At 43.1% G+C, this 21,477-nt stretch overlaps 1 protein-coding gene across 1 annotated transcript in view; it reads right to left on the reverse strand.

Annotated features, from left to right (window-relative positions):
• Positions 1-21,477, reverse strand: part of CMTM4 (CKLF like MARVEL transmembrane domain containing 4) — a 338,382-nt gene that overhangs the window by 193,037 nt on the left and 123,868 nt on the right. The window contains exon 2 of the mRNA XM_069217182.1: positions 5,586-5,762. Within this exon, the coding sequence (XP_069073283.1) occupies positions 5,586-5,762 (177 nt within the window). The remainder of the gene's footprint in view (positions 1-5,585; positions 5,763-21,477) is intronic.

Here is a 21,477-nt window from a genome sequence, read left to right on the forward strand (position 1 = left end):
CTCTCAACAACTCTCATCTCTTATTTGCAAATGTCAGTTTGTAACTACTTGAGTCTTACTATGATGAAGTAGGAATCCTGAGAAATAGTTGAATGTCAGTGCTCCTTGTTCTATTTGCTCTAAGGCTGAAACAGGATCAGATATTACTATCGCCACATTGTCTGCATATGCAAGCACTTTGGTATCCCAGCCCTGATTTTGCATTGGCTTTATCAACAAATTCTGCTCTAGTTTCCAAATTAAGATTATTATAAAGCACAAATAGTAGAGGAGAAAGAACAGGGGCATCCCTGCCTCGTACCGTACCTCTATGAATTTGAATCTACCCAGATTGCCCCCCTGATCAGTTGCAGTCGAACAGTTGGATTACAATATGCTGCTCTCACGGCTTTAATATATCAAGGTCCTATTCTAAATCAACCCCTAACTGTCCACAGAAATGCCCAAAATACCCTATCAAAGGCCCTGTCAGTGTCCAGAAGTATCAAAGCCATAGGGATCCCAGACATGGACGCTGCGAGTAATTATGCACAGAATGTGGTCTTCCTTGTTATCCCTGAAATAAACCTGTGCTGTCTTGGCAATATCAATTTACCCATCACAAGGCTTAGACGTGAGGCCAAGATTTTGGAGTAAATTATAGCACCACTAGTGATACTCATTATTGGCCTGTACAACCCCAATTCCTCCGGCGGTTTGCCCCTTTAAAAAAAAAAAAAAAAAAAAAAAGTAATCTTTGCCAAAGACCAGGAATCGGGGCTGGTAAGTCATCCTGAACCTGTGTGAACGTAAATAAGAGATCCAGCTCTAGTTGCCCGAAAGAGACTATATAATGCCAGGAGGATCCCATGCCCTCCTACCGCTTTACTGGAAGACAAATTCGTGATGGTGCTTTACACTTCCTCCAATGAAAAAGGGGCTTCACTCTCCATCTTCAACATTGGGACTCCCAAACGGAACAAGGTCTAAAAAGCACTTCAAATCGCCCTCTAGGTTACCAATATTGTTATCTTCTCTATAAAGCCTCTCGTAAAAGCACCAGAATGCCTCACAGATTTCAACACCATCAGAGACCACATTGCCCTGTCCATCTAAACCCTTCTTATTTCAGAATGGGTGCCATTACATTTGGCACAAACTGCCAACATGCCCCACCTGCTTGCTATATTCATAACACTCCCGTTTCCAGGTTGAGTGCATCTCGGCTGCTTTCTTCTCAGATATTTCAGTGATCATGGCTCTGGCCAGTGCTATCTTTAACTGAGCCCCTTCTACATCCTCCCCTTCTAATACAGCTACAATTAGCGGAGATTCGGCTTCCTAAAATGTCTTATACAATTCTCTAAGTTGCCGCTTTTGATTTTTTGGCTGTTCCACTCAAAGCTCAAGGTTTCCCCACACACACCAGCCTTAAAGACGTCCCATATGGCCCCTATTGAGGCTCTCCCTTGATTATTTTTCAGGAAGTCTAAGATCCAACCATTCATATGGTTGAAGTAATTCCTATCCAATAAAGGTTCCCGATCCAAGGTCCAATTCTGTACTAATGGCCCCAGATCCTTCCCCGTTATCTCCAGGACCAGCGGATTTTGGTCAGACACGACCATCGGAAATTTCTCTATCATAGCCCCATGCAGAAGGATATGCGACACAAACATACTCCAAACAAGCATGGGACCGATGCAGTGCAGAATAATAGGTATACCCTGTATATGGGGATTTTAGCTTATCCCAAGCATCGATCAACCTGTGATTTTTACCAGATAAATCAAAGATTTTAAAACTTTTGGCTTTCTTTCCGTATACTGGTGAGACCCTTTCTCTAGCCAGCCCCCACATCCATTAAAATTAAAGTCCCCACGTATCACTATCCGCATGGGCCAGAGTGCATGTTCAAGGTTCAGTAACTCAAATACAGACAGGTTGTCCAATAGCGACCCGTACACCACTGCTAGGGTAACTTGACCATTCAAATGTGTACGCTGTCATCACCCATCTTCCAAACCTATCAGATTATGTGCGTGTGAATCTACAACAGTTTCCCAGGGCCAGGATAGCAACCCCTCTAGTCCAAAGCTCCTGGGTTGTACACCCGACCAGCTTAAACACAATGGATTCCAGTAGATGGCTCCTATATCCTTCTGTGTCTCTCCTGTAAACATAATATATTCGCCTGTAAAATATTCAAGTCATGTGCTACCCTTTTCCTCTTGGCAGAGTCATTCAGGTCACAGATATTGCAGATGCTATTCTTATCATACTCACAGACCTTACTCTGGTTACAATACAGCAAAACCGATCTCTTACATTTTACCAACAAACGGACTCTCTGGTAAAAACCTATCATGGCTCATATGGTGTTAGCTCACCTCCTTAAGTGCTTCATCTGTCTCACCCACCCTTTCTAACAAGACCACCTCCAGCATCCCACTACCAAATCCAAGCCCTGGTCCTCCACCACCACCCCCCTCCCCCACTACCACAAAGAGGCAGTCAGGATGCCCCAGAGCCTGAATGATGACCATCGAAGCACCCTTCCCGTCCTCCCCCTGGCACTTGAATACCATCCTATGCAAGGAAGCCCTACGCTTATCCTCCAAACACCCCCTAGCAGGCTAGGCAAACAGAAAAACAATTAATAGACCACATAGAAAAGAGGGGCAACATTTCCACTCCCTTCTCCACACCACCCTGCATATCCCTTCCTTCTCAATACTTTGGCGCCCCATACAGGAGCTTCTGTATCAAACCATTATTTGATAAAAAGTGATCAAGTCTACCGAAGAGGACTCCCCTCTCCTGCCCCCAAACAAGTAGCACCTTAAGATACTCACTCAGGTTGAGTACTCCTTGAGAAGCTTTCTCATTCCCTCGGGAGAGACTTCTTATATACCCTGAAGCTTTGATTTCTGAAGTAAATGTTAGTGTTTTGCCATCACAATCAATCTTCAGCTGAGCCAGATTCAGCAAAAAAGCTTCCTTTCCGAGATCTTGAACAGTCTTAATCAGTTGCCTCAGCCGCCACCTTCTCTCCACCACGGCGTGACAAAAGTCAGGGTGCGCAAAAAAGAAATGACCATCATGGAACCGCTTGATGTCTGGGCGTGCTTTCTCAAAAATTGCCTGCTGCAAAAAAAGTTTTTTAAAAAAACAGCACAGTTCTAGGCCGGACCACTTTTCAGGGCCTTAGCTTGTTGAGCATCAGAGGGAAGCGATGTGTCCGCTGTACTTCCAGATCACAGTTCCACATAGGTAGCTAGCGAAAAGCTCCTCTCAGAAGGCCCACCATAAAAGCCCTAATGTTGCTGCCTTCTATGCCCTCTGCAAGGCCCAGAATTCTTATTTTATTTTTGTGCGGTGTTGTCGAAATCCTCCATTTTCCACATCAAATCAGACATCTGGGATTGCTGTGATTCAGTTTAGCCGCATAGCGTCCCAACATCTTGCTCTAGTAGCACAGCTCGTTCCTCCACAGAGGAGATTGTTTCCCCTATCTCCGCACAGGTCTTGTTAACTTTCCTAATAGAACCTTGAAGCTTCTTGGTATCTAAGCGTGCCCTCCTCCTCTCATTACAGGTCTCATCCTGCAGCTGCTTTTTACTACTATAGATGACACAGCGAGGGTTCTTCTCTGATGAAAGAAATCAGATGCTCAGAATCTTGAGGCAGTGTGTCTTTGTGTACTTGGGGGTCATTCGAATAAACTTCACTTTTTGCTGAGTAATCCCTTTTAAAGCTCGGTCTACCGGATAGCGGTCCTGCCCTTCACTCCTCTTCCTTGTTATTCCCCCCTCTCATTTTTTACCCCCAGTATTTCTTCTGTTTAATGGTGCCACAAGGATCATCAACTATTCCACTGGAGCCAGTCTGAGATTTCCACAGTCTCGGATGTCTTCAGTGGCGGATCTTTAGCCTGTTCACTAGAGCCCAAGTAGATAGAGTCAGACCCATCCGTAAGTAAAAAAAAAACTTGTCTCCATGCTCGGGAGAGTATACAGAAAGAACTTTTGGCTGCCGTCAGCTTGGGATCGCTTCTCTTTGTAGGAGAAGAGGTGTGCCTTGTATCTGAGGGGGCACTAGAACGGGGTCCTGAATCGCCTGGAGGGTATGTCAGTAGTGAGGTTTACTTCCTCCAGCAAGTGCTGCCACGTCAATTTCTTTCCCATTTCCCTCACTGTATTCGGTGCTACATCAATCACTGCTTCCCTCATAATCAAATCCTGTTGGGTTGGCTCTGCTTCAGTTCTGGATTGTACTACACCCATTGGAGCTAGTTCGATGTCAGGCCGCCCCTGCAGTGAATTGCTTGGCCACTGCGGTTGAGACCTCCAAATTTAAAGTGCAGTCGATTGCACTTTCAATGGGTCCTGGATTCTCCTTCTTGCCTGCTCTCCAATACTATGGGGGTTATTCTAACTTTGGAGGTGTTAATCCGTCCCAAAAGTGACGGAAAAGTGACGGATTTACCACCAGCCGTATTACGAGTCCATTATATCCTATGGAACTCGTAATACGGCTGGTGGTATATCTGTCACTTTACCGTCACTTTTGGGACGGATTAACACTCCTCCAAAGTTAGAATAACCCCCTTAGTGTCCATGCCCCCAACCGGAGAGGAGTTTTTTAACACAGTGTTACTGTGGTGCCCGCAATTTGCAACAGTGTCAGTACCCTCTTGCCTCCAGACCTCTGAGGCGGTCTCTGCCACCACTTCTCGTGCCGCTGAGGCTGAAGAAAAATAGCCCGCAATAGTTCTATATAGGAGCCAGAGGCGAGATGGCAATCGAGTAGTACGACCGTCTCGGAGTCACACCCCCTCCCCCCGGCTACTGACTGATCTGTGAAAGGATGAACATGGCAAGAAAATAAAACTGGAGAACCACTAGTAAGACAGAAATGCCTTCTTACCTGTACTGCAAACTACCTCCCTGAGAGAGTTTGTAGAATCAGTTATGTCTTTATAAGTGCACTGCCAGTGTGAAGTCCTTTGTGAGTGCAGGGTGTGTGGGTTACATGACTGCAGAATAAGTGGCACGTAAGCAAAGAAATAACAGTTAAAAAAGAATACACAGATTTTAAACTGCTAATTAACCAGATGGGCCACCATAAAACAAAGCATATATGAGTTTCCAATTTTTTACCATGTTCAACTCTCCATCCAAGCAACCAACTCTGGTGATGGCAGCCCCACCGACATATCATGTAGCTTGCTTTACAAAGGGCATGTCAGCTTAGTGTAAGAGGTTGTTTCGGTTGCACCAGACTCGTAAGGACATATATTCCCACCATTATTATACCCCCCATCCACCCAGCCACCCACCCCCACCTCCACCCAGTTGGTTGTAATTATTACCAGCTTTAACTGGACCAGTTGGTAAGTGAAACTACATAATATATGAAATTCAACAAAAGCATGATAATGTTAGTTTAATGCGGGGTAACTCTGTATCATTAACTCTGTATGGGCATTTTATGAAAGCAAGGTGCATGTAATCCTACATGGCTACCACAAGGTAATCCTGCAACATGGTCTGCTCAGATCCTCTCCGTTTTTGCCAACAATGAAGATTTGTTTGTAAACTTACGGTTAAATTCCAGTTGATCTGTGACATTCGTGTATGAAGGTTAAGACTGAAGATGATGAGCAGGGCTCCAGTCACTACACACGCGCTGCAGCTCACAAACTCGAAGAAGTACAGGGCTTCGCAGGGGGAGCACTGCATGATGGTCTCTATGCAGATGAAGGCAATCAGTGCCAAGACCTGGGGGGAAAAGACCACACTATAAACTATGCGCATTTCTTTTCACTGCAGATGTTTTCATTGACAATTTGAAAGTACACAATAGGTAAAACAAAAACAGTAGTAGAAGGGTTACAAAATGAAATTTAAAAACAAGTGGTTTACATAATTTTTTGCTATTCAACACTCTGTGGTTTGTTTTTGAGACCTGCTGTCAATGATCAAGCATCGCAAAGCCACCTACGTCTGGCCTTTTTTTTTTTTTTTTGCAAACAACTGCAGTTAAAAATTTGAAAGTAATGCATAGTGAAAACGCAGTCATATAAAGGTGCAAATGTTTACATAAAATTGACCCATCCCCAAAAAATAACATTAAACATGCTCACATGTTAAGGTGCCCAGATTTGGAGAAGCAAAAACCTGGATAAAATTATTTAGCCTTACTTCTATGTCTGGCCTGTCCTATATGTTTACTCACAAGCTGCAGACATGAAGAAATGATTTTAAGCGCCTGATCGTGGTCGGTGCCTAGACATATACGAGTTTCGCCTAGCCTCATTAAAGATTAGTTTCAACCCTCCATGTGCATCTCAAAGAGGCACTAGCACACTTTCTACTTAGTGCTTAAAGCGTTTATTAATCGTTCGCCATGAGGCTCAAAGTGTTACAGCTGTCTTCACTGCCTAGGTCATGACAAAAAGCACCATTTTGAAAAGTACATATACACACAAACCACGTCAAACCACGTTATATGCAGTCAATTTCTGAATATTTATAAAGCCATCAAACTAATTACTTGCTAATTATTTCATCAATGTCTGATTTCATTGTTTTAAATTTAAGAGTGGGTGTGCGCGTCAGAGTGAGTCCGGGTGTGTGAGTTTGAGTGGATTTGTGAGTGCGTCTGAGTGCATGGGATTCTGAATGGGTCTGTGAGTGAGTCTCTAAGAGGGTCTGTGAGCGGGTACATGAGTGTGAGTGGGTGCGCATGTCTCTTAGTGCGTCCGTGAGTTGGAGTGCGAGTGTCTGTGTGTGTCAGTAGCTGTGTGAGTGATTTGACCACGAAGGAATCTCACCTGCCCTTTTATCCAGCTAGAGTTCACAGTTTTGCACAAAATATCTACCAATGTGGAGTTCTTTCTGCCTCCTTGGATAAATGTTCAGTACATATTCTACAGTACAGCTGCATAATGGAGCACAAGGAAATGTCACCAGTGACCTGGTGTGCGTTTGGCAATATGATTGTTGTTCCTGGTGAGTCTTTATCTACAAATATGTGATAACATGAATCCTCCTATAGAGAGGCAAACACTACATACACTTTAATCTCCTTCCTGTTATCTGTACTGCCATTTGATAAAGTTTGTTTTGACCAATGACTTTGTGTTTCACCACTGCGCATATTAGTTGCTCAATGTTCACCAGTAGCACATGGTATGTTTTGTTCAGTTTAGCCGCCTATGGGCTTTGACACTGCATTAGTACCTATTGGCTTTGACATGGCATTAGCCATTACTTTCTGTATTCAGTTGAGCCGCCTATGGGCTTTGACATTGCATTAGCCATTACATTCTGTATTCTGCCTATTGGCTTTGACATGCTGTATCCAGTCTAGCCGCCTATTGGCTTTGACATTGCATGCCTATTGACTTTGACATGATGTATTCAGTTTAGCTGCCTATTGACTTTGACATGCTATTAGATATTCTGCCTATTGGCTTTGACATGATATCATATATTACATTTTGTATTCAGCTCAGCTGCCTATTGGCTTTGACATGATATCATATATTACACTTTGTATTCAGCTCCGCTGCCTATTGACTTTGACATGATATTATATATTGCATTTTGTATTCAGCTTAACTGCCTATTGGCTTTGACATGATATTAGACATTGCATTTTGTATTCAGCTTGGCTGCCTATTGGCTTTGACATGATATTATACATTGCATTTTGTATTCAGCTCAGCTGCCTATGGGCTTTGACATGATATAAGACATTGCATTTTGTATTCAGCTTAGATGCTTATTGGCTTTGACATGACACTAGACATTGCATTTGATATTTAGGTTAGCTGCCTATTGCCTTTAACATGACATTGCATTTGATATTTAGGTTAGCTGCCAATTGCCTTTAACGTGGAGTTAGACATTGCAGTTGAGAATCCAAGCTGTATTTTTCCAAGCTGTGTTTTTGCACCAGAGAACCAAGATGTTTTTCTCACAGTAGACTAGACATGATAAGAGAGAGTACATGGGTGTTGTTTTCTCTTCGCTTGAGCTTGGGAACAGGAGTAGTCTTGGAGACCTGGCCAGTCTCCAAAAGGCTTGCTCAGTTTCCCAGGTCTGAGAGGAGGGGGCACACCTTTGTAACGAATGTAACAGGCTGCAGAGGGTCAGATTCGAATCTGCCGGACCTCGTGCTGGAGCTTGGCGCCAGCTGCCAGCAATCCCGTGTGGGTAGATGAATCTCTCTTTCTCGCGGCTGACAGGGGTCCTCAGCTTGCAGACCTTAGAAAGATGAAGCTGTGAATAGTTCCCACACGGTGAAGTATTTGTTTTGCTTTGCATTCAATATCTTATAAATATAACCTGCTGTGTATATTGCAAACTGATATATTTTGTTTGATTAACGCGGACTTGAAAGCAACTAATTCGTCATTCATAAAAATTGTGGTTGGGGAAGAATTAACAACAATAAAAGTCTTCTTTGACCTCAGAAGTGCATTTCTGTTGTGTTATGTTAGTGCTTAGAAACTAGATAAGAGGAAAGTACCACATTATCTATATGACTTAAATGCTTCTTTGTTTTGGGGAGATGTCTTCATATCCCTGGGCATCAAGAATGCACCACCTAAATCAGCGGCAAACGCTCGGGGGGGGGGCCTTTGGTAAACTGTCCATCATCCTAGTAAAAGGCAGGAAGACCTTTGCATACTGCTAAGGTGGACGGTACAGGGCCAAGCAGGCAGAGCATCCAGGTGATTTGCACATTTGCATGCTCATAGAAATTTAAAAGGGAGAACCATGGACTCTGCTCTTACCAGGAGAGAACAGGAAAGAAACTACTTGTCACAGTCACATACAGATTGCACTCCAATATATCAGCGATGCATTCACTCCATGAAGGGTTTCAAATCGTCTTTCAATATGGAATCACTGAGTAAACACACTTCATAGGCCTCGGGGACCCCATCCTACAGAGCCCGGCCTTCAATCAATAGGGGAGTGAGCGCATAGCCTCCTCCCTGGGCCAATTTCGTGCCCCCCCTCCCCACCCCACCCCCATCACCTGATTTTGGCCCCTGGCACCCCATCTCCTGGCGCCCAGCCATGTCTCCTGGGTGCCTCCCAGGGCACACAGTGTGCAATGGGACCACGGGGGAAGCCTCAAGTCCTCCGCAGTCCCAGCTGGCTCCCTGCCTCCTGCGGGAGCCAGCACTGCTATTGCACACAGGAGCTGCAAATTTTTTTGTGAAAATCCGTCAAGCGGCACCAAAGTTATTGGCAAAACAAAAAATTATCTTCCGATGAAAACTAGGTCCTATTTATAACTGCCTATTGGCGACCACCAGTTGCTAATATATTTATATAAAAAATAAAGTACCCCTACCATACATTATAAAGATATTGTAAGTCACCGAGGAGTTCCAAACACATATTGAGGAATGAGGGACAAGGCCAAGTTCCTTTATAGGGTTATGGAACTTCGAAGTGACTTGCAATACCCATATCTTGTATGCCAGGAAGTACTTTATCCCATAAATACATGGACATACCATCACCTTTCCAATCAAACCACTTAAAACCATGGTGCTCGTTCATGTGAAATAGCAAGCATGTTTGCGAACATGATCGATTAAAATAAACCTCTAATGCAAAATTAAACACAAACACCTTTTGAATATTTGAGACATGCAGATATTAGACAGTTCAATTCAAGTCATTTAAAAAAAAAATGCTGCTGTAGCTCAAAACGTGTAGAAACACGCAAAAAGAGTCTAGCGTTTCTCTAAGGTGTGCAAAAAATAAACATACAAACTTGTCATTGTAAACTACTAAAATGTAGCAGAAGAAAGAAAAGCAATGTTCTGTTTTCGTTGCTTTAAACAGCTGCTTTAATTTTGCTCCATGACTTGACTTTCACCGCAGCTGCTGGCTGTGGCAGCAGGCGTTGGGATGTCAAAACTAGACTGTAGTAACCTTATAATAGTCGAATTCTGACATCTTTTCTTTATAATAGGCGACTTGGTGCATAACAAGTCAGCAATTATAAAGAAATGAGTGACTGTCGTTTATACATAGATGACAGTGTCTCATGTATTATACATAGGATAAAGTACCCTCTCCTGTACATCACTGCAAACAACCAAGGAGTTCTCTGACCATATAAAGGAACGCAGCTGAAGGAAAAGTTCCTTTATAAGGTAATTGAACTTCTTGGTGACTTACAGTATATTTATAATGTACAGCAAGGGGTACTTTATCTCATATGTATATACTGGAGACAAGCACTGAATGCCTGCCTTTTACTTGAAGTAACTGCAAGCTGACAGAAAAATGTATTTATCCCACTTATGCCAAGGAACATCCAACAACACCAAAAACAGTGCATGACAGCATTCCGGGAGGACCCCTGACTTGCCCTGGCCACCCCTGGCACAGCCTTTGCGGCCCCTTGCCTCAGAGGTGGCAAAATCAGTGCCAAGAAAACAGGAGCGGCTCCAAATTCATGAATATCTGCCTGTTTTTAATTATACTAATAATAAATAATAATCTAATGTTCACTGTTAGTGTAATAAAACATGTAGCACATTTAGGACCTTTACTGGCAGCTCTGGGAAGTAAAAATGGTTTTAAATGTTTGTTGTACGCATGCTTGTGGTTCAGAGTGTTTACATGAGAGAGAGCGTGCATATGTGTGAGCAAGTGTGTGTCTTTATGTGGAAGCATGCATGCGTGAGTTAAAGTGACTCAGAATCCAATGGTAGTAAGTGTGTAAGACTGAGGCCCAGATTATCTATTCTTTGGCGCAGGGCAAAGTTGCACAAAAGTTGCTGCACTGCCTTCCGTCAAAGGGAGGCAGAAAGAATGTGCCACATCTAAAAAGATATAGTGCATTTCTTTCCCTCTCCTGTGCGCTGGTGCACACTTGCCAGCCATGCACCAGCACACACATCCTTGCACCATAGTGCAAGGGTGTGTGCCCTCTCTGAAGCATCAAATTTGCACTGGAAAGGGACCCGGGGAAAATGTACTTAGCAACAACTTAAAAGCACCTTAAGCAGAGTTCCATGTGTGTCCAGTTGCAAGGCAACAATAAAAAAAAGTCGAGATAACCCTTGTGATTAATGTCCCTGACAGAGAGAGAGACAAAGTAGCACAGAGGGTTAATGTGCCTGCTGCAAATAACAGATCTGTATTTTATGTGGACAGCTGAGTGTATTAGTAAAGCTAACATTTACCAGTGCTTTAAACCCTTCCCCGCCAAGGATGTAGTGGTTACGTCCAGTGGTGCAGTGCTGAGGCGCCACGGACGTAACCACTACGTCCTGGTATAGGCCCTCGGGGGGAGTGCTGGCGCTCCCCCAAGGGCCTCCCTCCCACCCCCCCAGGGCAGGGCTGGAAGGGGAAAGGCCTTTCCTTTCATGACTCAGCAAGCATTTCTGCAGCAGATTATTTTAGGCCATTTCTGGTCCCCTTGGGGGCAGATCGGCCTCTTTCTATGAGGCCTATCTGCACCCGGGAGAGGGGGGGGGGGCTGGTGGGGGCAGAAACCACTTAGGCACCAGGGATTGGTGTGTGTATGTTCTGTTTGGGGGGGGGGGCAGCCCCTTGGTCAAGGGTCACTCCCCATGGGGCACATTACTGTTGGCCATATCTGCCCCCCCTTGGGGCCAGATCGGCCTATTTTTGGAAGGCCCATCTGCCCCGGGGGGGGGGGGCAGAAAGCCCACCATAGACCAGGGAAGTTTTTTTTTTTAAATAATAGGGTGGGGGCATGGCCATACCCTCACCCCAAATAAATGGGGCCAAAGTTGTTCTGCCCACTAATGGGTAGATGGGGAAATTACCCCGATTCACCCCTGGGGGGGCAGAAAGTCAACTAGATGACAGGGAATGAAAAAAAATAGTGGGGTGGTGGCTACCAACAAGTATGGGCCTGGTTATGCCCCCACCCCAACTGAAGGGGGCAACAGTCTTTCAGCTCTCTACCTGCACACTAAAACATCTTATCCCACGGCAAGCAAGAGAACTTCTGATTATGTTGTGTTTTGGTTTCACATTTGGGCCATGAGAGCTTGGCTAACTCTCAAAATTGTCCCACTTGGAATAGTGAGGGCTGCACTTTTTGGATTTTGGGACGCTGCCATGTAGAAAAAGAAAAAAAAAAAAAAAAATCACAAGACCAAGACACATCTGAAAACTAAACATCTGGTTGATTCCAGAACAGTGTGCTTCACATGCACCCCACACCATTTTCTTACCCACAATGCCCTGCAAACCTCCAACTTTGCTGGAAATCACACATTTTGCCCACATTTGTGATGGAACCTTCCGTAATCTCCTGGAATCCACAAAATTCCTACCACCCACCATTGTTTCATCTATACCAATAAAAATTCTGCTGCACTTGTCAGCCTAAAAATGTTTTTTTTTCAAACTGCCCTTTTGGACCCACTTTGGTTCCCCCTCAATTTCGACATTTTTGGCTCTTCCCTGTCCCAGGCACTTGGGCCACCTACACAAGTAAGGTATAATTTTTATCAGGAGACTGAGGGCAACTTTGGGTGGTAGGAAATTTGTCCTGGTGCTAAGATCCCACACAGAAATGTGGGGAAAATGTTTTTTTTTTTAGCTAAATTTGAGGTTTGCTGAGGATTCTGGGTAAGAAAACGTTCGGGGATCCATGCAAGTCCCACCTCCCTGGACTCATCGGTGTCTAGTTTTCAAAAATGTCTGGGTTTGGTAGGTTTTCCTAGATGGCTGCTGAGCCCTGGACCAAAAACGCAGGTCCCCCCGCCAGCAAAAACAGGTAGTTTTGTATTTGATAATTTTGATGTGTCCACGTTGTGTTTTGGGGCATTTCCTTTCGCGGGCACTAGCCTACCCACACATGTGAAGTATCATTTTTATTGGGAGACTTGGGGGAACGCTGGGTGGAAGGAAATTTGTGGCTCCTCTCAGATTCCAGAACTTTCTGTCACTGCAATTAGGAAAAAGTGTTTTTTTGGCCAAATTTTGAGGTTTGCAAAGGATTCTGGGTAACAGAACCTGGTGACAGCCCCACAAGTCACGCCATCCTGGATTCCCCTGGGTGTCTAGTTTTCAGAAATGTGCAGGTTTGGTAGGTTTCCCTAGGTGCCGGCTGAGCTAGAGGCCAAAATCCACAGCTAGGCACTTTGCAAAAAACACGTCAGATTTCAATGTAAAAATGTGATGTGTCCATGTTGCATTTCCTGTCGCGAGCATTAGGCCTACCCATGCAAGTGAGGTACCATTTTATCTGGAGATTTGGGAGAATTCAGAATAGCAAAACAAGTGCTGTTGCCCCTAGTCTTTCTCTACATTTTTCCTTCCAAATGTAAGACAGTGTGTAAAAAAGTTGTCTATCTGAGAAATGCCCTGTAATTCACATGCTAGTATGGGCATCCCGGAATTCAGAGATGTGCAAATAACCACTGCTTCTCAACACCTTATGTGCCAATTTTGGAAATACTAAGGTTTTCTTGATACCTATTTTTCACTCTTTGTATTTCAGCAAATGAACTGCTGTATACCGAGTACAGAATGAAAGCCCATTGTAAGATGCAGCTCATTTATTGGCTCTAGGTACCTAGGGTTCTTGATGAACCTACAAGCCCTAAATATTCCAGCAACCAGAATAGTCCAGCAGATGTAACGGTATATTACTTTCAAGAATCTGACATCGCAGGAAAAAGTAAGAGTAAAAAGTGGAGACAAATGGCTGTTTTTTTCACCTCAATTTAAATATTTATTTTATTTCAGCTGTTATTTTCTGTAGGAAACCCTTGTGGGATCTACAGAAATTACCCCTTGCTGAATTCAGAATTGTGTCTACTTTTCAAAAATGTTTAGCATTCTGTGATCTAGCATTGGTTTCACACCCATTTCTGTCACTAACTTGAAGGAGGCTGAGAGCACAAAAAATAATATAAATGGGGTATGTCCCAGTAAAAATGAGGTTTTCTGATTCAAGTCTGCCTTTTTCTGAAAGCTGGGAAGATGGGTATTTTAGCAGTGAAACCCCTTTGTTGATGCCATTTTCAGGGGAAACAAAACGACAAGCCTTCTTCTGCAACCCTTTTTTCTAAAAGAAAAACCAAACAAAAAAAAACCCGACATTTTCACTGTATTTTGGCTAATTTCTTGGTCTCCTTCAGGGGAACCCACACAGTCTGGGTACCTCTAGAATCCCTAGGATGTTGGGGGAAAAAAGGACACAAATTTGGCGTGGGTAGGTTATGTGGACAAAAAGTAATGCGGGCCTAAGCGCAAACTGCCCCAAACAGCCAAAAAAAGGCTTAGCACCGGAGGGAGAAAAAGGCCTGGCAGCAAAGGGGTTAAAACAAATGAAATGTATTTATGTGAGAGAGGGGCTATGGAGAGATGAGGGGCACTTTTGCAGGATAATAGTGTGGGAATCCGAGGAGGAGGTAATGGGGTGGGGCCAAAAAACTGATTGTTGCACAGGGCGCCCCCAGGGCTAAAGCTAGACCTGTTCGTAGATAAGGATTTGCATAAAAACCCATGGGTTGGTGCCCGGGAACACTCATGGACCACCCATCGAAAACCCACGTCATACAAAATAATGCAAAGCAGCACTGTAGTGATGATGCACCAACAGGTAAGCTAGAGTCCTTTATTTATGAGCAACCTCTAGGACAGGACTAGCTGTCAAACTCCCCCGCAACATTGCGACCCACACCTTAAATGCGGAAAACTTTACATTCTATAGTCTACATTCTAGTAACAACATCACATAAAACCATTACTACAAGCACATAGTGCAACTTTGCCTTACTTTTATTCAGTGCGAATCCTCAGTTATCAAGGAGTACAAGAAGGCTGAGGTCTGGGTGTTGTGCCCATTAAGACATTTCCGAATCTGCTGTTTCCAGCCCCCAAATGTGCCACTCAAGCATCTGCACTGCGCTGCCTTGTTAGTCGAACTACACTGTTAACCATTCTCGTGTCCCGTTCTATGTGCACTCTGCTTGCCATGAACTACTGAGCTCAGAAAACTCTGGCCAGGCACATGCACAATGAAGGTCAGAAACAGCCAGCAATTCAAGCCTCGTTGTCATTCTGAGACATCTAGGGTCAAAAAATAAATAAACCAATCAGAAAAAGTGTTGTCGCATTTCATTTGGAATCCTCACATTTTTTAACTTCATCTTAGGCTGATGTGATGATGTGAGCCCAGGCAAGACTACCTGCAAGAGGAGCAGCTCTGCAAGTTTCTGGGTTCTATCCAACAATATTTATTTGGAGGATTGTTCTTTATGTGTCATGCACCGATTGACCTAGTTTTGCTGATTGTTGGGAGCGACTGTGTTTTTACGTGCTTTTATATCAAAATCTGTTATCGATATTCAACATTTTGCCTCAGCTATGCACGGCAACATGATGAACGCTAGTAGTGTACACACAAAGAGTATGTCTTGGTGCATGCATGTGTTCAATGCACCAGTGTATGTTACAAAGTGAGACATGCAGCTCTGAGGGATGCAGTGACGTTTGCTGTGCATGGCCATCCTTCCATATATGGAGGTTGGTATCTGAATAGTTCAGGAGATTTTTGGGGTATTATGCTGCATGTTTTAGATCTGACGATATTGTTTGGTTAATGACGCAATGTTTTGGCTGAATGATAACTATTTTTGTTATTTTGGAAAAAAGGATGTTCATTATGTTTTGTGTGTTCCTTTGTAAATGTTACTATGATTCCGCACAAGTTCCCTCTTCAATGGATTTTATCAATGTTTGCGCTGGTGTTAAGTTTCCTGTTAGACTAAGCGGCCTATACAAGCAACCCCATAGTTCCTGGTGGGATCCAAACTCGATATACCTGCTAGTAAAGGAAATATGTACAAATTATTCGAATACCTGGAATAAACAGCTAGCCTTCATTAATTGCCGCAAGCATGCAGTTTCAATGTTGTAATTAGTAACGTGCACTGTTTAATAATATGGAAAATACTGACATTGATTTTCAACTCAAATAGCTCAGTTGCAAAATATTGTACTGCTTACCAGACACAATGCACATCATATGTATACAACTGCGCAAAGTGAGTAATGGCAGTATATGAACACATATATATTCCAAAGGCTGTCACTATACATGGCCTGTACTTGATCCAACTATACAAATTATTTGTTGATCCAACTAAATTACTTTCTGGAATACTAAGAAGACTACTGTACTACTCACCTACGGACCTCTTACATCAGACTTTACATTCGTGTTTGTAAATATTTGTGTTTTGAGTGCTGTGGTCTGAGCTGTTTTTCTGTACAATGCACATCATCCAGGAATGGGCATACACGACCAACCCAGTCACTGTCTATTTGCCTACCAACGCAATCCAGCGGATAAATAAGGGGAAGAAAATAGAGGCAAAAGCCTTATGGCCATCTGTGCCAGACTATCTTCCACTGACAGTCATAGGAAAAAAATACTACTCAACTTCCAGCTCAACAGTTACAATTAAAAGGCAAGGCAGCACTTTATAATAGAGACGTGTATCCATTAATTACCACCACAGTAAATAAGTAACAAAGCAAGCTAGGCTATGCAGCAGGCAAGCTAACCAATCACATAAGTCAAAGGGATGGGAAGTCCGGAAACAGTTCCAGAGGTCACTTTCCAGGAACGGAACAGACGCTGCCTTTCGTGCCACTGAGATTATGAAGCCTTATTTCCACACTATCGAGGTATACGAACCCAATGCAAAGACCACCCTATCCTCCGCCATTCCACACGCGCAGAGGCTCTCATACACACCCAGTGCCCGCGGGCGCCTAGATGATAGCAATGGGGGTACAATTTTTCTATACCCATAAAAAGGCTTAAAAACAGCAAAACCTTCTAACTTCCGATGCATGACAACAACTTCTGACATGAAAAAAACCCACTCCCAAAAGGACAGTAAACTTAAATCAGGAGAAAGTACAACTGAGATTTTAATTTCAGACAAACACTTAAAATGGAAATCTTCAGCACTAGCCAGCTGAATAAACACGAAGAGCGGCATTCAGACTAAGCAAAAACTACACATATGAAGAGTAACTGCGAATGTCAGCAATTGCATTCATGCATGACTCTCCTAGCAGTATTAAATTATGCATTTTACATCACAGATCGTTACATTATTCTGCACATGCAGTGAGTGTTGAGTAACAAAAATGTGCATGTGGCAAAAGAATTAAGTCATCTCTTCAGTCAACAGAAGCACGATCATTTTGCCAAAGCACCTCTTTAACCACATATACTTAAAACCCCCCTTGAGCGAGTTCACTTACTGCGGTAAAAGTCACATTGACAAGATCATACCCTATAAAATGTCTTGTGAACCACTGTAAGTGCTTCACGTACTACATTTAACAATATTGTTTCACTGGAACATTTGCTATCTTTCGTCATTATGTTCTCAGTGTTGAAGCAATCACACAGTAGGAGTATCAGTGCTTTCAAAGCCCCCTGCTGGGATTTCAATCCTACGTATCGGCCCCTGCCCCCTCCCTTTTTATTGGGACATCCTACTGCACGAGGACCCTTCGGTTAAGTGTGTCTGCGGTAGACAGCAGTTCTCTGGAGGACTCCCCCGTCTGAGACTGTTAGAGCTCAGAAGGGGGATTCGGTCTGAACCCACAAGGCACACTGCTCCCAGCAAGAAGGGAGTAAGACACCATCTTCAAGCCCTCAAGAAACAATCATGTGTTACACCCAAACGCCTGCTAAATACTATTTTTTTTAAACAATAAAAAAAAACTCATGTTTCATTTGTTCATAGACCTCTAGTTGCTCTCACTTGGGGGTGGACCCAATGGTCATTTAGCTGGTAGCCAGTCACGAGTGCATGGTATGAGCTGCTCTTGGATCCAAACTGGAATTTTACTGGGTGCTTTTAACCAATGTATACAATGCGCTTCTACTCAGTGTCTCAATGGGTAGCTCCATTCGGTATTGCTTTGGTTCCCTGCAAGCAGTGCACGCAATTTGCTTCCCATAACCTTCCTGGAGACTGTATTTGATATTTGTTCTGGCTGCCTGCAACCAGTATATGCCTTGGGAGACTCCTCTCTTGCTCATCTGTTGCTCCTGGGTGGATCCTTGCAAGCAAAATCTGAAAAACGCCCAGCAATGCCAAGTCATTTACAAACTGGGTATTAGGCCATAGCCCTTAACCCTAATTCCTGTCCTTTTACCTCTACCTTTCTCACCATCTCTAAACTTAACCACACACATTCCTCCTACCGACACACCTAGATGTCACCTCAGCCAACTACCATTTCCATCTAAAAAAAATGAAACATGTGTCAGGTTACATCTTATTGACTCACTTGATTAACTTTCATTGTATCTCCTCGTGGCCCAGCACTGCTCCAGGGTGTAGGATTCCGTTGCTCCTGAGTTGACTCCATTTTGTACTTCCTTATAGCTTAGCACTGCTACCAGGGTATGGGATTCTGGGACTTCTGGGATTACCATATACAGTATTCCATTGGTACCAAAACCACATGGTAGCTTTATGTTTGCATAACCACTCACATCATCAATATACAACGGTGCCAGATGTAAAAAAAAAAAAAAGCCATTTTGTGAACACAAACCTTGCAGTTTGCAAGATCAGGGGTTTTGAGACTGGAAAATGGCTTCAGTAAGTATTAAACCCATTCTGCAAGTCAGAGAAACTTTCCAACTTAAAAATGGGTTTAAGGATCCATACCGAATTTAAGTTATGCAGGGGCATCCCTTCCTAGTTGCGTTTTAGTAGGCATGAATCAGAGGTACCATTGATAAGTTATTGACACTTCAAAGGAGATAACTTATTTGTAAAACGAAACGTGTCACCTTGGTACATCGTCCCCTTTATATATCATGTTGGCCAATCTCAAGGAGAGCCCCAGAGACCACTATCTGCTTCTCCGGCTGTATTCCCAAACAAGAAAAAAAAATTAAAGCAACATCGGTTTCTTTAAGGAATATGGGCTACTGAAAAAATAATAAATAAACGCAATGGGAATGTAAACACAGGAATTGTGGTCTGCTATCCTCCTTGATGACCACTGGCTCTATCATTGTAGCGAATCGCAAGAGGTCGCAAATAATGACCTGCTTAATTAATATGCATAAGCAGGTCATTCTGCAGCAGTAGATTTTGCAATGTGATCTATTATTACAGTATAATAGTTTAAGTCTCATTGCAAAATCGGAGACAAGTTGCAACGTCATGGACAAGATGCTAAATCAGAGACAGTGTGCAACAATTCAGTGCACAATACATGTCCTATATTCTAGTACAGCAGGCTATAGGTGCCTGAAATATTATAAAAGGTATTTTTTGTAAGACAGCAGCTGCAGTTGGCTTTTAGTTTGATTTTGTAAGTATGACGTGCAACAGACATTTGAAAATATAGCAAATGGATTGCACAACAGCACAAAGGACTGTACCGTCAGCTGTTACATCATTTGCAAGCTAGAGGTACAAAAAAATGAACATTAAATTACCTATCCAAGTATACGAGTGAGTATTGATTAACATAGGTAATAGGAAAAGGAGGAAGCATGACGGAGTGGTAAGGGAAAGATCCAGTGCAATGCAGTCTTATATTCTCATCCAATACTCACCAATAATTATGATTAAGATTCACAAGAGAAGAAACACAATTATAATGACAAAGTCAACATGGCACCAATCCAATCACAAATGGGTGAGATAGAGGGTCACTCCTACCCACATACATACAGTGTAGCAACTGATAATATTGAGGAACAGAAATGTTGCTAGTTTAGGACAATCCAAGGTTTAGTAGAGGCAGGTGTAACATTTGTTTGGATACCACATCTAGTTTCTATGTGACACTGTACAGCCAGCATTGATGTTTGTGCAGCAGCATTAGATAGAGGCCACATCAATATCTGTGGTAGAAAGATTATTAAGAATTCTGGTCATATACATTTCTGTTCACGGTATTTACTCTATAGAAGCCCCAAGACAATATCAGACTAACAGCTGTTACCTAAATGTCATCTAGATGGTCATTGTTCAGAATCATAACACTCCAAATGGAGATCATTAATTTCTACTTACGCATAAAAGATAATGAAGGACTTCAACTGGACAGGACATGTCTTTAGCTATTAAAATGCAAAATAGATGAGGTCGGTGTTCATTACTGCATTTCAATAGTGAAAGAAACTCATTAAGTATATCACAGTTTTTGGACAGGTAGCCTTGCGGCCATTTCACTAAGCAACCTATTGTAACAATGTATCATAACTGCAAATGGCCATGCTGCCCGTCAGTGGATAAGTATTCTTTAAGGCAAAACAGGAGATATCTGCACTCAGACAGCATTTGAATTCGAAAATCAGTTCTGGATTAAGACCACCAAGCAGCATATTCAAATGTCATTGTTGTTAGTGACTACCTTGGTCATCAATCACCCTCAGGACAGATAGCAGGAATAACATGGAGCGCATACTGCTCCTACAAATGTTACCAAAAAACACTAGTCTCAAAGTAAAAGTATGGAGATATAAGCCATACATTAGTAGTACCACAGCAGAACAAGCTTCCCAGCACAAGATAAGCAGGTCTAGGTGATAAACTCAGAATTTCACTACAAACAGATCGAAAGCTTTCCTAAGGAGCCACCAGTGAAGTCTCTTGGAAAGCCACAGATCATCATGCTGCAACACGGTTGGAGATTACGAACCATCGGGGGACATTATTGAGCAAATCCTAAGAACATTGGGGTGGTGTTATCAGCACTTAAAGACAGATGGTGATAGGTGCCCCCTGTATTTTCCTCCAGGATGGACATGACCTTAAGGCAAGATAAGTATAATGCCATTTACTTACTGAGGCTAGCATGAAGGTATGCTTAATCATCCATTCTTAATCTAGCAGTCCACCATTTTATTATTCCAAAGAGGCTGTCCTGCACTTTGGTAAGCCTAATAGCAGAAGTTAAATCAATTAATTTACCATGGCCTACTAACTTATAAAGGAGGACCTAGGCTATACCCATCATTTGAGAGTGGTAATACAGGGCCACTCTGCCATTCTCTGCAAGGAACACAAAAGGGGCACAAATGAATAGCACAAGGCAATTTAAGGTCAGGATCTTGTCATGTTGCTACATAATCTTTCTTCCAGTGACCAGACAGAGACAATCCTTAAACCAAGTACAGGACACTTTGCAGCCAGCGGCCCCTCCTCCACTATGGCAGAGGAGCATCGCCCACCTGCCAGCCGCATCCACTGCAAACCTTTAACAGGAAACGATGATAAAGTAGGTTTATTATCATTTCGTTGTTAAAGGGGCAGGCCATAAGGAGTGCTCAGTGCGCATGTGTTTGGCCGTCCGTTTCGGGCTGGCCAAGAACACATGTGCACTGTGTGTTCTCCAACCCGGGACCGTATTAACAGGATGGAGAGAGCAAGTACAGGTTCCCAGTTTTATATGATCCATTCCC

This window comes from Pleurodeles waltl, chromosome 12 (genome assembly GCF_031143425.1).
Source record: "Pleurodeles waltl isolate 20211129_DDA chromosome 12, aPleWal1.hap1.20221129, whole genome shotgun sequence".
Taxonomy (NCBI): domain Eukaryota; kingdom Metazoa; phylum Chordata; class Amphibia; order Caudata; family Salamandridae; genus Pleurodeles; species Pleurodeles waltl.